This window comes from Ananas comosus, linkage group 13 (genome assembly GCF_001540865.1).
Source record: "Ananas comosus cultivar F153 linkage group 13, ASM154086v1, whole genome shotgun sequence".
Lineage (NCBI taxonomy): Eukaryota > Viridiplantae > Streptophyta > Magnoliopsida > Poales > Bromeliaceae > Ananas > Ananas comosus.
Window position 1 is genome coordinate 3838408 of NC_033633.1, and position 14289 is coordinate 3852696.

At 33.8% G+C, this 14289-nt stretch overlaps 1 protein-coding gene across 1 annotated transcript; it reads right to left on the bottom strand.

Annotated features, from left to right (window-relative positions):
- On the bottom strand, positions 3891 to 11761 carry LOC109719614 (flavonoid 3',5'-hydroxylase 1-like). Its single transcript, XM_020246386.1, has 3 exons — positions 11137 to 11761; positions 9637 to 9966; positions 3891 to 4638 (listed from the first exon to the last, which is right to left on the bottom strand). The coding sequence occupies exons 1-3, from the start codon at positions 11707 to 11709 to the stop codon at positions 4006 to 4008; spliced, it is 1536 nt and encodes a 511-aa protein (XP_020101975.1). The 5' UTR covers positions 11710 to 11761; the 3' UTR covers positions 3891 to 4005.

The window sequence follows — 14289 nt, forward strand, 5'->3', positions numbered from 1 at the left end:
GTCCATAGAGTAAGTGGCAAATGGCTTGGTGGTTGGTACCCGAGACCCAAGTTCGAGTCCTAGTTGATTCACATTTTCAACTAAGTTTATTTTTAAATAAAATAAACGAAGTGGGTAGCGTGCTACCTATCTCTCAAAAACAATCATGCGATCATAATATGTTACACAAATATTAACTTTTGCACCCACATAGGATAAGCAACATATGCACGCTACACAAGCATTAAAATATTATACCACAGGAAATAAAAAAAAGGTTTTGCCTACTTGTGTTGCTGCTGTGTATATCATATATATATATATATATATATATATATATATATATATATAGAGTGAGGCTACTATACTATCGGAAGCACGGAGCCTTCCGTGCTTCCAGCTCGTTTTCCGATGTTGCGACTTTTCGAATCGTCGATCGGCCTCCGTTAAACTTCGAATTCTAGGAGTATTTGGAGTACATAAAGAAAAGTCAATTTTATTAATTTTTCGGATATTCATTTGGCCTTAGTTGAACCGAAGGGGCTTCAAAAATAATGCTAAAAATAAAAAATCTTAACAAAATATAGATAATATGACATTAATTTTAAAATAAGATCATTGATCTTGTTTTATATAGAGTATAAAGAATTTTCTATCAATTTCACGTATTGAATATTCTACATCAATAAACTTGCAAACGTCCTCACTGTACGGCCCATTGAAATTTTGTGATTTCTTGAGCCTATTAATCACTAGAGGCAAAATGATATCGAAAAAATAAAATTTATTTTCTAGCACTCCAAAATGCTCTGAATCAAGCTTTAAACGAGTCGATCGACTCGATTCGAAAGTCCCACATCAACAACAAGCTGGAAGCACGGAAGGCTCCGTGCTTCCAAACCATAGTTAGCCTCAACTCTATATATAATATATATATATAATATATATATATATATATATATATAATGGTATAATATATATAATAATATAATATATATATATATAATACTATATGAATATAATATTTACCGTACAAGAATAAAAAATTTTTACGCATGCAGCAAGAAATTTTTTTACAAAAAAATTAAAAAAATAATAAAGCTGGGGGTCGGCCGTCACCGCAAGGCCAGGGCCGGCAATGTGCTCGCGTGCGGAGCATGGGTCAATCCGCACACCAGCAAGCGAAGTACGCCAGAGGCCGCGAGACCGTCGTGCTCGCTGCGTACAAGCGGGACCAGGCCCAAGACAGCCTACCGAACCCTGTGGGCCGTACCCCTGCATCCCGGCGGCAAAAATTACTAGAATGCAACGAGGTATATTGGTGACTGGCGTAAACAAACGCAATCAAATGTCTATCCTTTAGAGTATATGCTCCCCATCATGATTATAAAAAAAATATTTTGTATTGTACTTTTGTTTTCGAAAAGAATAAATGTGATTGCTTAGTTATTGATGAGCCGGGTGGCAAGTGTGACAGTGTAGAATTCCTCCACCCGGCGAGGCAGTTTGGGCCTGCAAGCCCGCCCGTAGTGCCCGGGACTTCCCGCGCACATGGTGGGTTGGACCAGGCCCGCAATCCGGTGCGCGGTGAGCGAGTTCACATCCACGCCCGCGTCCGTAACGGGCCAAGCCCGTGCGCTTGCTCTTGCGGCGGGCTGAGCCAGGCCCTCAAGACCGCTAACCCACCCGCGCAAGTCCGTCCCTACACGCGAGCGGCAGGCCGGGCCGACGTTGACACCTTAGGCACACAGGTCAGCGGCCAGGCTAGCCTTGCGTCCATGCAGAGCGCTAGGGTCCATGCCTGCGTGCCTGTAAAGGGTCGGGCCAGCTAAACGCTCGTTTGCAATCCCTCATTTTCTTTTTTTTTTTAGGCGAAATCAAAAAAAATATACAACTTACCTTTAAAAAAATTACGCATGACCGACCGTCCCTAGAGCAAGTGGCAAAGGGCTTCGTGGTTGGTACCCGAGACCCAAGTTCAAATCCTAGTTGATTCACATTTATAGCTAAGTTTATTTCGAAATGAAATAAACGAAGCGGGTAGCGTGCTACCTATCTCTCAAAAAAAAAAAAAAAATCGCATGTCTCGTGATCAATTCAAAAGAAAAAATTAAAACTAATTTAGTTTTTTTTTAATCGATTTCACATAAAAAACGAAAAAAAAATGTAGAACAAATCTTTATAAAAATTGATCGATAAAACATGCGATCTAAATACACGCATCACACGCATGATCATAAGGTGAAAACAGGCAAATAGTTCTGATAACAATTGTTGGAATTAAATGGTAGCAGAAAGTTACAGACTAGATAGCCAACGTCTTCAAGAACCGGAATCAGATCGGATTGTTTGTTTTATTAGCTTGCTTGGATCGTCCTTGTCGCTTTTGGATCTTGCATGTATTTTACTTTCTCCCACGCCTACATCTTGCATCACGGTTCGAATACGTCGAATACGGATCAAATGGAAGTTGGATGTGACATATGTAAATCGAAAAGGACTACCAGAGTCCTCTTCTATAACCACACTTTAAAACCTCAGGAACGTAGGTGGAAATTCCAGAGAGAAAGAAGAGAGAGAAGAAAGACGAAATCTTAAATTCTCTTAAGATGGATCATACAAAAGAAAAAGGGACATCTTTATAGAATAACGAAAACCCCTAAAATATTCTGAATCTTACATAGAGATTAGGGTAAAAATTAGGATTAGAATACCTCTTAAGATTAAGAAGATATGTTTATTAACTGATAAAAAATATATAATTTATTTTTATCCTAAACTAATTAGGATAAATTTCAATCCACATCTTATATGAATCAGGTTAAACATGACCCGCCAATATGGACACACCATATGGCAACAAATAGAATAAAGGGTAAACTTCAAATACCCACTGTGATTTCACACTTTCTCACTTTAATACCCTATAGTTTAAAGTGTATCAATTTAGCCACTGTGGTTTCGCACTTTCTTACTTTAATACCCTGTGGTTTAAAGTGTATTAAGTTAATACCATGTGGTTTCATTTTTGTATCAAGTTAGTACCCTATGATTTTATTTTTCTCTTTTTATTATCCATTTCACTAATTTTTTTCATTAAATCAGTAACAAAGTTAAAACTAAATGGCACTAAAGTGAATATTCGATAAACGTATGTAGGGTATCTAAGGTTTTTTATATATAATTTAACGAAATATTAACGGAGGAAAAAAAAAATCTGTGACAGTTAAAATTAATTAAAGGATACTAAAGTAAATATTCGATAAATCTAGATAGGGTATTTGAAGTTTATTGTATATAATTTAACGAAATATTAACAGAGCCAACAAAAAGAGAAAAATAAAACCATAAAGTACTAAATTGATACACTTTAAACCACAGGGTACTAAAGTGAGAAAGTGTGAAACCATAAGGTACTAAATTGATACATTTTAAATCATAGGATATTAAAGTGAAAAAGTATGAAAACACAGGGATAGTATTTGAAATTTTTTCTAGAATAAATGTTCTAACGACCATTCTGGTATACGCAAAATAATTAAAGCCGTAATTCAGTTTTGAGCAAAAGAAAATTAAGTTTACAATAAAAAAAAGATTGTAATTACTCACTACTCCAACCCCTTATCAAAGGACACCTAAACTTATTTTCATTTTTAGTAAACAAAAAAAAAAAAAGAGTTACGGGAAGAGCAACGCATTATGGATTAATTATAGGCTTAGTATATCTCTTCGATTTTAGAAATTTTTTTTTAAAAACAAACTGGACTGAGTGGAAAAACAAAAGTGAAGAAGCTAATCATATCCAATTTATATTGGTTGGGTTCAGTTGGTTTTCGATAGAGAATTTCATTCATGCACATATAGCGAATTATTTATAAAACTAAAAAGTACTGAAACAAATTTGTTCAATTAAGTAAATAATGCTCACCCCTATAAGAAGGCGCGACATAGCGAATTATCCATAAAACTGAAAAGTACCGAAACAAGTTTGTTCAATTAGGTGCTTCAGTTCAGGCTAAATAATGCTCACCCCTGGAAAAAGGCGGCAGGCGCCAATCGTGGGCTCACGATCGCCGAGACCGGCACAGTCTTTTGTAGTGCGAGCCCGAAGGTCTCGTCCATGTTCATCTTAACGCCGTCGGGAAGGCTCCAGTCAAATGCGTGAATCAAGCTACCCAGCATGTACTCTACCAGCACCACTCCCATGCGCGCGCCTGCGCATATCCTTCGGCCGGACCCGAAAGGAATGAGCTTGAAATCGTTCCCCCTCGGGTCGATTTTCGACCCCTGGGGAGTCATGAACCTATCGGGATTGAACTCGAGCGGATCGTCCCAAACGTTCGGGTCCCTCCCGATAGCCCATATGTTGACTAGGAGCCTGGTGTTCTTCGGGATGTAGTAGCCGTCGACCTCGCATGCATGGGTGCAGATGCGGGGGAGGTTGAGAGGAGTGGAAGGGTGCTTCCGAAAGGCCTCCTTGCATATGGCTCGGAGGTAGGGGAGGTTCGGTATGTCGGATTCTTCGAGCCGACGGGTCCGGCCGATCACCCGGTCCATTTCTGCATGGGCTTGCTTGAGGATGGCTGGATTTAGAAGCATTTCTGCTATGGCCCATTCGATCGTGCTGGAGGATGTGTCAGTTCCGGCGGACAGTAAATTCTGCAGGACATTGGGAGGACAGAAAGGGGAAGCTCAATTAATTAATAAAGTTGTAACAGATTCAAGGATACAGTTTAATTTCTTGGGTCCCTTGGGAGATGGTTTTAGGAGTGCAGCTGATATACTTTTGGAAATACGGAGCGCTCCATACTTTTAAATTATTTTCGATATGGGAAGTTTCGAATTAACAATCAGTTCCATTAGACTTGATCTAGAGTATTTTAAGTATCTAGAAAATAAATTTTGTGATTTTTTGATATCATTTGCCTAGTGATCGAAGTGGCCCAAAATCAATGACTGAAAATAAAAATCTCACAAAATATGATGATATAATATTAAAATTTTAGATCAAAAATATTGATCTTATTTTATATAGTATAAAAAATTTTCTATCAAAATTTTACGTGATTTGGATATTTCTACACCGTTAAATTTGCAAACGGCTCATCACGATCATTAAAATTATTAGTTTTGAGCCCCTTTGATCACTAGGCAAATGATATCGAAAAATTATAAAATTTATTTTCTAGGTACTTCAAATACTCTCTAGATCAAGTTTAACGGAGCCGATCGTCAATTCGAAAGTCCCAACATCGAAAACGACTTGGAATGCACGAAATACTCCGTACTTCTAGAAGCATACCGGCTCACTCTGGTTTTAGTTAGCTTGCACACTATTACATTTAAAAAATAAAAATAATAATAACATCAAGAATTATTTTTTTATATTTTTATTAAAAGCATCTAGTCATTAGTGCCTATGCATTTTCGGCTTTTGGATGAAGATTTATGGGAGTTAGGATAATAGCCCTCTTCTATGGTTGGTGGAATATATAGCATGATGATCTAAACACTAAGGGCTTGTTTGGTTCATCCATTTTGTCTATGGAATGGGAATCGATTTGATCAAATCCGGTTAATTTTGTTTGGTTCGCATGAATCGGTTTGGAATTTCTATTCCAGACTGGAATGGAAATGGTTCATTAGCCTTCAACTTGATTCCGGTCTTCTAGCCCGGATTGAGATTTCATTCCGGAAGCCCACTAAGTTCTCGAAGCCCATGTGACCATCTCACCCTCCTTCTCTTCACCCCTTTCTCATCAAAAAAAAAAAAACACCTATCCTCTCTCAAAACCCTATACCTAACCCACATAAATAAAAGTTTTTAAAAATAAATTTGATATTTTTTTTGAAAAACTTATTAGAGAATAGTATTATATTTTTCATAAATTTTAAATAATATAAATTTATATTTGAGAGTAAAATTAGTATTATAGTATTCTATAATTTTTTTAGTTTCTACAAACCAAACAATAAAATGTGAATAACTCATTCCAATTCCCAATCCACAAATAAACCAAACGTCTTGGGGGAGTGGGCCATTCCAATTACCATTCCAATTCATTCCCATTCAATTATCCCTTCCAATTCCACCCTTGAACCAAACAAGCCCTAAAATTGGTCAAACGATAGATCTTAACGGTAGAATAAGCTGGAAATATGATTTTTAATTAAATTTAACTTATTTTTTATTATGTTTGATTCGAAGTCGGAATCAGTATCGGAATCGAAATGAGAATAAGCTAGAAACGGAATCGGAATGGTTCATTATCTCATTCTGTTTGGTTCGCCATCGTAATCGGAATCGAAATAAAATATTCTCATTATCGGTGTTTGGTTCAAATAAATATCAGAAACGTAATCAAATTAGTATATCAATTTTATCTTTATAATATATTAGTTTAAATTCAAACCAAAAATTAAATATTAAAAATTTATGTCAAAATTTTAAAATAATGTCAAATTTTAAATATATTTTTTAAAAAATTAAAATTTAAAATTGAACGGATAATTCAAATTATAAAACTAAAATTTGATTTATTCAAATTTAAATTTTAAAATTATAAATAAATTTCAATTTGAATCCATAAATTTAATTTAAATTTTAAATAAATTTGAATAAAACTTTAGATTTTAAATTAAATTTAAATTTAAATTCAAATTTATAAATTAGATTTGAAATTCTTAATTGAATTTTAATTTTTAATTTAACTTCAAATTAAAATTAAAATTTATAAATATAATTTTTAAACTTAAACTTATATTTTAATTTAAAATAAGTTTAAAAAGTTAAATTTAATCCGAACAAATTCATTCTGCCTGGATTCAATTTTCAATTCGGCCTCCTAAGCCGGATTGGAAAAATGGGTAATTGGGAGAATTCTCATTCACCCGGGAATCGGAATCGGAATGGGAATCCCACGTACCAAACACCACAAACGGATTTATCCATTCCGATTCCAACTAATTAAATTTTTTTCATTATAACTAAATAATTCTATAAGACTCAATTTTGTTGTCGGAATAAAATAAATAGAGGAATGCTTCAATACACCATAAATATTAAAATTTAATCTCTTAATTAGTAAAGGGTATAGTTGGGATTTACATGAAGTAACATGTTGAACAGATTACCGATTTGAATTAGTTAACATGACAATATTGGAAAAAAAAAAAAAGCCTTTTCACCCGAATTGTCTAGTTAATAGATGATCCAAATTCTAAAACAGGCAGGATCACCATCTTTTCTTATAATAGAATTGTGTAGTTACAATAACTTACAATAATTGGTTATGACAACTCGTTATAACTACACTGAAGTTACTAAAAGCTAACCAATGCTGACATCATCCATTATCCAAGTCTGGCAGACTTGATATTTTAATCAGGTGACTGCTTATCTTAAATATGCCCGCGCAAACGAAACGATACAAAAAGTTATAAAGTGCTACCATTAGCGAGAAATCGCTAATGGAAGAAGGAATGGCAAATTTCCGATTTCGAAAATTTGACTAAAAAAGATAGATAAAACCCTCGGATAAAAGATATGATAAAACCCTCGGATAAAAGATATGAGGAATTCCCTCAAGGAATTCCAGTAAGTAAAGTAGAATTTTTCCTAAAAAAATTCTACTAATAAAATACTAAAGGATCGTGGGGATCACCGGAATACTTCGTATCGGTCTTCTTATCTAGGTTGCTTCATCCTCTAACCAGAAACTATTCACTCCTCATGTATATACCAAATTTGTCAGTATCTTTTAAATATTAAATATTAAATAACTTAATTACTTTGATAACTTACAAAATTAGATGATACCCAATTTGTTAAATATCTAGCTCAAAAAAATATTGAATTTAAATTTAATTTTTGAAATTGGTATTGTAATGTAAAATTTTAATTTTGAAATTTATATTAAAATTTTAAATTTGAATCTAAATTGAACTTTTAATCTTAAAGACAAATTTTAATTTTTGATTTAAATTGAAATTTTGAATTGAACTAAAAGTTTTATTTTAAATCTATGTTTTATATTTAAAAAATTGAAGTTGATATATAAAGTTTTAAATATTGTTTTGAATTTAAATTTACAGTTTTGTTGTAATTTGAAATTCAACTATTGTTGTAGGTATTTAAGAAAGTCACAATATTCTTAGTTGAATAAAACCGGTTTTGTGGACCAAACTATTTTACAAAGACTAAAATATCATTTAAATAGGTACCTGGTGAATGGTACCTATGCTTTAATAGTAGGTCACCTCTAGAATCATATTAAATCTAAACCATCTATTAAGAAAAATAAATAGTCAAGATTTATATGATCTATTGAAATATTCCTCAAATAGATATCCACTAATAACTTATTCTCAGTACATGAAGATTTTCTTGTGTGAGTAAAAGTTAGGAGTGTGATTTTGCTTTCTGAAATATCTTAATATCATAATTTGATATGACAGCATATTTTATCTATGACCTGATTTATTCTATTCTATTTCGAACAATAATTTGGAAGGTTAAATATTGTAATCATTATGTACATTGGACCAGACTCCTCACCAAGCAAATACTAGATTTTTTTTAGTAAATCAAAGAAATATTTCAAATAAAATATTCATACTTCCAATCAGGCTTATGTATCATAAAAACTTTTATAAGACTCGTCTATTAGTATCGGACACGTGTCCAATATGGACACTCTTTGAACACGCATTCAATGCTGATCTATAACACATACAATATATATATATATANTATAAGACTCGTCTATTAGTATCGGACACGTGTCCAATATGGACACTCTTTGAACACGCATTCAATGCTGATCTATAACACATACAATATATATAAATATATATATATATATATATATATATATATTACTTTTTTTTATGCATATATGATGTGAGATGATAAATATTTTTGTATTTTGACGAATGCATTGAAAGTTTTTTGAAAAATATAAATAAATTATATATGGTGCAGAATTTTTTTTAAAATATATGAATTTTCAATAAAAACATTACTAACTTTTATTCATACAAAAAATACAACAATATTTTATCAAAATTAATATTTTATATATAATAAATATATATTGTTGTATTAATATATTATTTTGTTAACGGTGTTCATGTTGTGCTCTTGTTCTAATATTTTTTAAAATTATCAAGTTTTCGTGTTTGAGTCGTGTTGTATTTCATATTCTGTATTAGTATCCGTAACGTCTAGATCAGGGCCCAAATGTATAAATCACAAACAAATTCGACATGTGGCAAAACTCTTTGGTTTTGCAACAGTTAACAATAAAGAATTTGCCAAGAACGAAACAAAAATTTTGCGCCGGCATCGCACAGCAGTACTCACCGCTGTTTCGAGAATCGTATCAAGTACATGTTATCCCACAATTAATAGGATAGTTGTGTACTAATTAATAAGATGGATTTTTGAAAAATTTTAAGTCCGGTTTAGGTGAAAATTTTATGAACATGACAACTTTGAAGGTTAATTTTCAATCGTTCATCACTTCTTAAATAATACTAATTAGTCACCTAATTAAATTGGAAAAAAAAAAAAATTTCCTGTTGGGGGCCTACTCAGGGTGCAACTCAGAATTAGATTTTAAATTAATAAGCGCCGTGCATGGCAAGAGTTCTAACCAGAAGTAGGGCTTTGAAGTGGATATCACTAAGCTTCTCCCCTTCCAAGCTATCCCGGCTGGCCACGACCTGGTCCAGCAAGTCCGGCCGGCCCTTGCGCTCCGCGGCGGTCGCCTCGTGCTCCCTCATCACCCTGCTCAGCACGACGTCGACCCTACGGTGCAGCTCCTTCATCCGCCGTTCAATCCCCTGCAGGTCCATCCATGCCACGGCTGGCACGTAGTCCCCGACGTTCGGCAGCCCCGCCAGCGTCATCAGCTCCACCATCATGTCCTTGAACTCGCTCGACTCCGCGCCTACAGCCTCAAACACCCGCCGGCTCAGAATCACCTGCTAACATCATTCACTATCAGTTTAAGCGTTAAGAATATGATTGTTAAATATAAAAATATATAAATACCGTTTTCTAACGATTTAAACTTTTAGAATACAACGGTTGTTTCATAAGGTATCAGAACAGGAAATCCTGAATTCGAATTATGCCGGGCTCCTGGCATTCTTAATTTCCTCCCATTTAACACGTTAGGAATTTTACAAAAAGTTTCGAGTCTAGATGTGAGATTATTCTCTAACAGCTTAAACGTTTAAAGTACAACGATTGTTTCACAATAATAAATCGCCGAGAGGGGTTTCCGAACTTTAAATTTCATTACGGTACATTTACATTCTAGACCTATCAAAGTATTTTTGGTGTTCAATATAATATCAGAATGTATTAAAACATTAGTTCCCTATCATCTTAACCTTTTAGCATAATATCAAAGTGAAAGGAAGTTTCTGATCGAAATTCCATCGAGCTCCCTTGTTGGCTGCCCCAAATCCTAGAATTGCAGAGGATTAGAATTCTAATTTTTCTAAATTAAAATATTTGTTATCTAAGAATTCAATTGATTTGGGAGGATTTGATAGGATTTTTCATAATATATAAATGACTCTCTTCTAGACCCCATAATTTGAGGCCGGATTTTATGAAAATTTATTTACTATTAGTTATACTTTAATAATAACAAAAAAATATTCATCCTCAAATTAGTAAAACGAAAAGAAAATAATCGTATTGAAATAAATTCTCATAATTTAACAAACAATAAGAAGGAGGGTTAATTTAATTCCAGAAATTTACATATTCAGGCTATCTTTATTTCTTGAGTTCAAAAGAAAATTAAGAGTAAATATAAATATATATTAGAGTCTGGTTATATATATATATTGCTCACGGAAGTATCACGGGTGCGCTTTCAATTCTTTGATTATTTTTAGCACGTAGATTAATATTATTTTTTGAGCAGGACCAGTAAATTCTAAAGAAGATGACTATAATCTCGATCATATAATTCTTAATTTAAGATTTAGAAAGTCAATCGAAAACGCTGATTTTTCCATGCGTACGAAAATATAGTAGCTTGCTCTACGCAACTAGAACCGCCGTAAGGTTTATCAGCTGGAAAGCAAGCATTTTAATTCAGATCAGTAACCGGCCGGCTGTTTAATTCACATCACCTGCCCGATCATATTGGCCATGGCGTACGACAGCATCTCCGCGACCTCCACCGGCCGGCCCCGCTGCGCGAAGTCGCACATGGCCAGCAGCATGTGCCCGACCTCGGCCCGCCGCACTCCGGCCCACCCCTCCAGCGCCTTCGCCCCCAGCATGCCCAAATTGCACAACCGACGCAGCAGCTTCCACCGGGGCCCGTACTCGGCGAACACGAGGTCCTGCGCGCCGTAGGCGATGCGCGTCGGGGCCGCGTCGATGGGCCGGTTGGCGAAGTGGGCGTCGAGCGTCTTCAGAAAGACGCGGGCCGCGTCGGGGCTCGACGCCACCACCACGCCGTGCTGGCCCAGCTTGAGGTGCATGACGGGGCCGTGCCGCTGCGCCATGCGCGCCAGGGCCACGTGTGGGGCGCGCCCCAGCAGCGGGAGCGCGCCCACCACGGGGAATCCCCGGGGCCCGGGCGGCAGCGGCGCCGGGCTCAGATTCTTGCGAGGAAGGAGGCGCACGGTGAGGCGGCGCAGGCCGTAGTAGAGAATGAGCCACAGCAACAGCTCGCGTAGGAGGATGATAACGTCCATGATGCTTCTGGTTCTGGTTGTGATTCTGGTTTTGGTTTTGGTTTTGGTTTTGGTTTTGATTTTGGTTTTGCTACGGAGGGTTGGGGGCGAAGAGCTGAGCTTCAGGGTGGTTATATAATTTGTATGTAAGGACGTGGCACCATTGTTCGGAATTATTGCATGCACATGCATGTTGTCCCACAACATGAGCATGCAATGCATTGTAGTACAAGCCCGAAAAAGTCTAAAAATGCACCGGGTATATTATTGATGGTTGTTCTTCAACCAGTAAAATTATTCTTTTCGAATTTATCCATCCTACTATAATTATTAAAAAAGTATTTTTATTATATTTTTTTCCAAGAAGAGATGTGATTTATTGGTTATTGATGATGCGGTAAAAGTGTTATATGATAGACTTTCTTCAGTAGTCCATCTTTTTTCCATATTGGAAAAAAATTTTCTATCACATTTATTTTAAATTATTTTTTATTTATTATTGACTACTATTCAAAATTTTTAAATTTATTTATAAATTATCAAAATATCTTTCTAATCCAAAAAATTTTAGAATATTTGAAGGAATTTGTGAAGATTAAGAAGGTCATTTTGGTCAATCAAGAATATATTAGATATTTTTGTAATTTCAGAAGATATCTGAGATATTATTCCTTTTTATTTTATATAAAAAATTATAATCAAATATTTTTATATTTTATATTAGCACAAAAAAATATCGTTTTAAACCATCATTTTAATATAAACCTTGCGTGTCGGAGATGCGCGTCCTTGTTGGACACATGTCCGATGTGGACATCTTGGACGAGCGTTTAATGCCGATCCATAACAGATACAATTAAAAAAAATATATACATATTTTTAGTTTATTTTTTCTATACATATATAATGTAAGATGATAAATATTTTAGCTTTTCGATGAATGCATATATATTTTTTTAACAATATAAATAAATTATGTATGGTGAAGAATTTTTTTTCTTAAAATATATGAACTATCAATAAAAATTTTACTAACTTTCATTTGTATGACAAATATAATAATATTTTATCAAAATTAATATTTTATATATAATAAAAATATATTATTATATTAAAAATATTATATTTTATTAGCAGTGTCTATGCCGTATTCATGTCTTAATTTTTTGAAAGTTATCAAGTCGTGGTGTCCGAAAGGTGTCGTGTCCCGTATTTCGTGTCAGTGTCCGTGACACCTAGCTCTTTACTATCTCATAAAATCACATTAGCCTAATATAATTCATTCTGATATATCTTATGTATTATACTTTATCCGAAAAAAAGTTTGTTCATTCATTCCACATCACTAAATGATGTTAAATGTATCACAACCCATCTAAACATTTGCTCGCTTTTGGACAGTCATTTGAATTTTAAAAATTATATATTTACCAGGGAAATTTTTAAATGTTTAAAATTAATCATCTATATTTATAGTCAATTAATTTGAAGTAATTAATATTAGCGAAATGATACGTTCCATAAAAAAAAAAAGCACTTCTTATACATGAAAAGGCTTATCCTTCTATATTGTATTTTAGTTTGATTTTTATCCATTATGTTACACATCTCTTTGGACAAAAAAAAAATATTGAACTATTATTATTTTCTCAATTTTTTACTTCATGCTTGAGATATATTTTTATTTGCTATCATGTTCTAGTTTTTTTTTTCCCTTAATTAATGGCATTAGGACACTATCGATTTCTCGCTAATCTTTATATTATTATCAAGAAATATACTGTTTTAGACAAAAAACCAACAACTTTATTAAAAGACTGATTAAATTATAAAAAAATAAAATCCTTTAAGATAAAATCATTGAATGCTTTTATTGAGTTATTTTCAAGTATTCTTATTCCTATCTTTTTGATGTTCTATTGTCTCTTTCTGTTTCAAATGGACTTAATTAATGCATCATTAACTATTTTCAACCAGCACTTTTATTTAAAATTATAGATTTATTATTTATAGTTTAATAATTTTTTTTGAAAAAGGTACAGTGTAAATAGACAAAAAACTCTAGTGTACAATATACCCAGTACTAGTAGAAGATAATTAAGCTTTGTACCAAAAAAAAAAACAATAATAAAAAATAAAAATATTGAGGGATGAGACTGCTGTGTATGGCTTATGTGTTGCACCGGGTGCAGGCAGAATTTTACGTGTCTTAGTAGATATCGTCGGAAGGGCTGTGGAGATTTTGTACGGCCGCAGCAGTGGAAGCCAACTGTCAATTTGGTTGGACCTAAAATTGCAGCAAGGACTGACTGCCTAAAATTTTTTAACATTCTTAAGGCTTATAACACAAAAAAGCTTTTTAATTCTACCACTATACTAAGTCCAAATTTTGGTTTCTTATACTGTATTTAGTTCGAATATAAATAAGAACTGCTTATTTTAAAGATAAGTATAAGTTCAGATATAAATAAAAATTAAATTAAATTAAATTTGCGGTTGGATGAAACTTGGATTGTTCTTGCGAATAAGAGCAATAGTATTTGCATGATTAGTTTAGAACAAGAGGAATAAGAGTTATAATTTCAAATTAAAAATATTTTA

What these genes read in the sequence shown, in the direction of transcription:
- LOC109719614 (XM_020246386.1), bottom strand. Translation starts at nt 11,709, where the DNA reads ATGGACGTTATCATCCTCCTACGCGAGCTGTTGCTGTGGCTCATTCTC. An exon ending in TGGCCAATATGATCGGGCAG is followed by an intron (nt 9,967 to 11,136) that starts GTGATGTGAATT and finishes TGATGTTAGCAG; the next exon opens with GTGATTCTGAGCCGGCGGGT. An exon ending in ACTTCAAAGCCCTACTTCTG is followed by an intron (nt 4,639 to 9,636) that starts GTTAGAACTCTT and finishes AATGTCCTGCAG; the next exon opens with AATTTACTGTCCGCCGGAAC.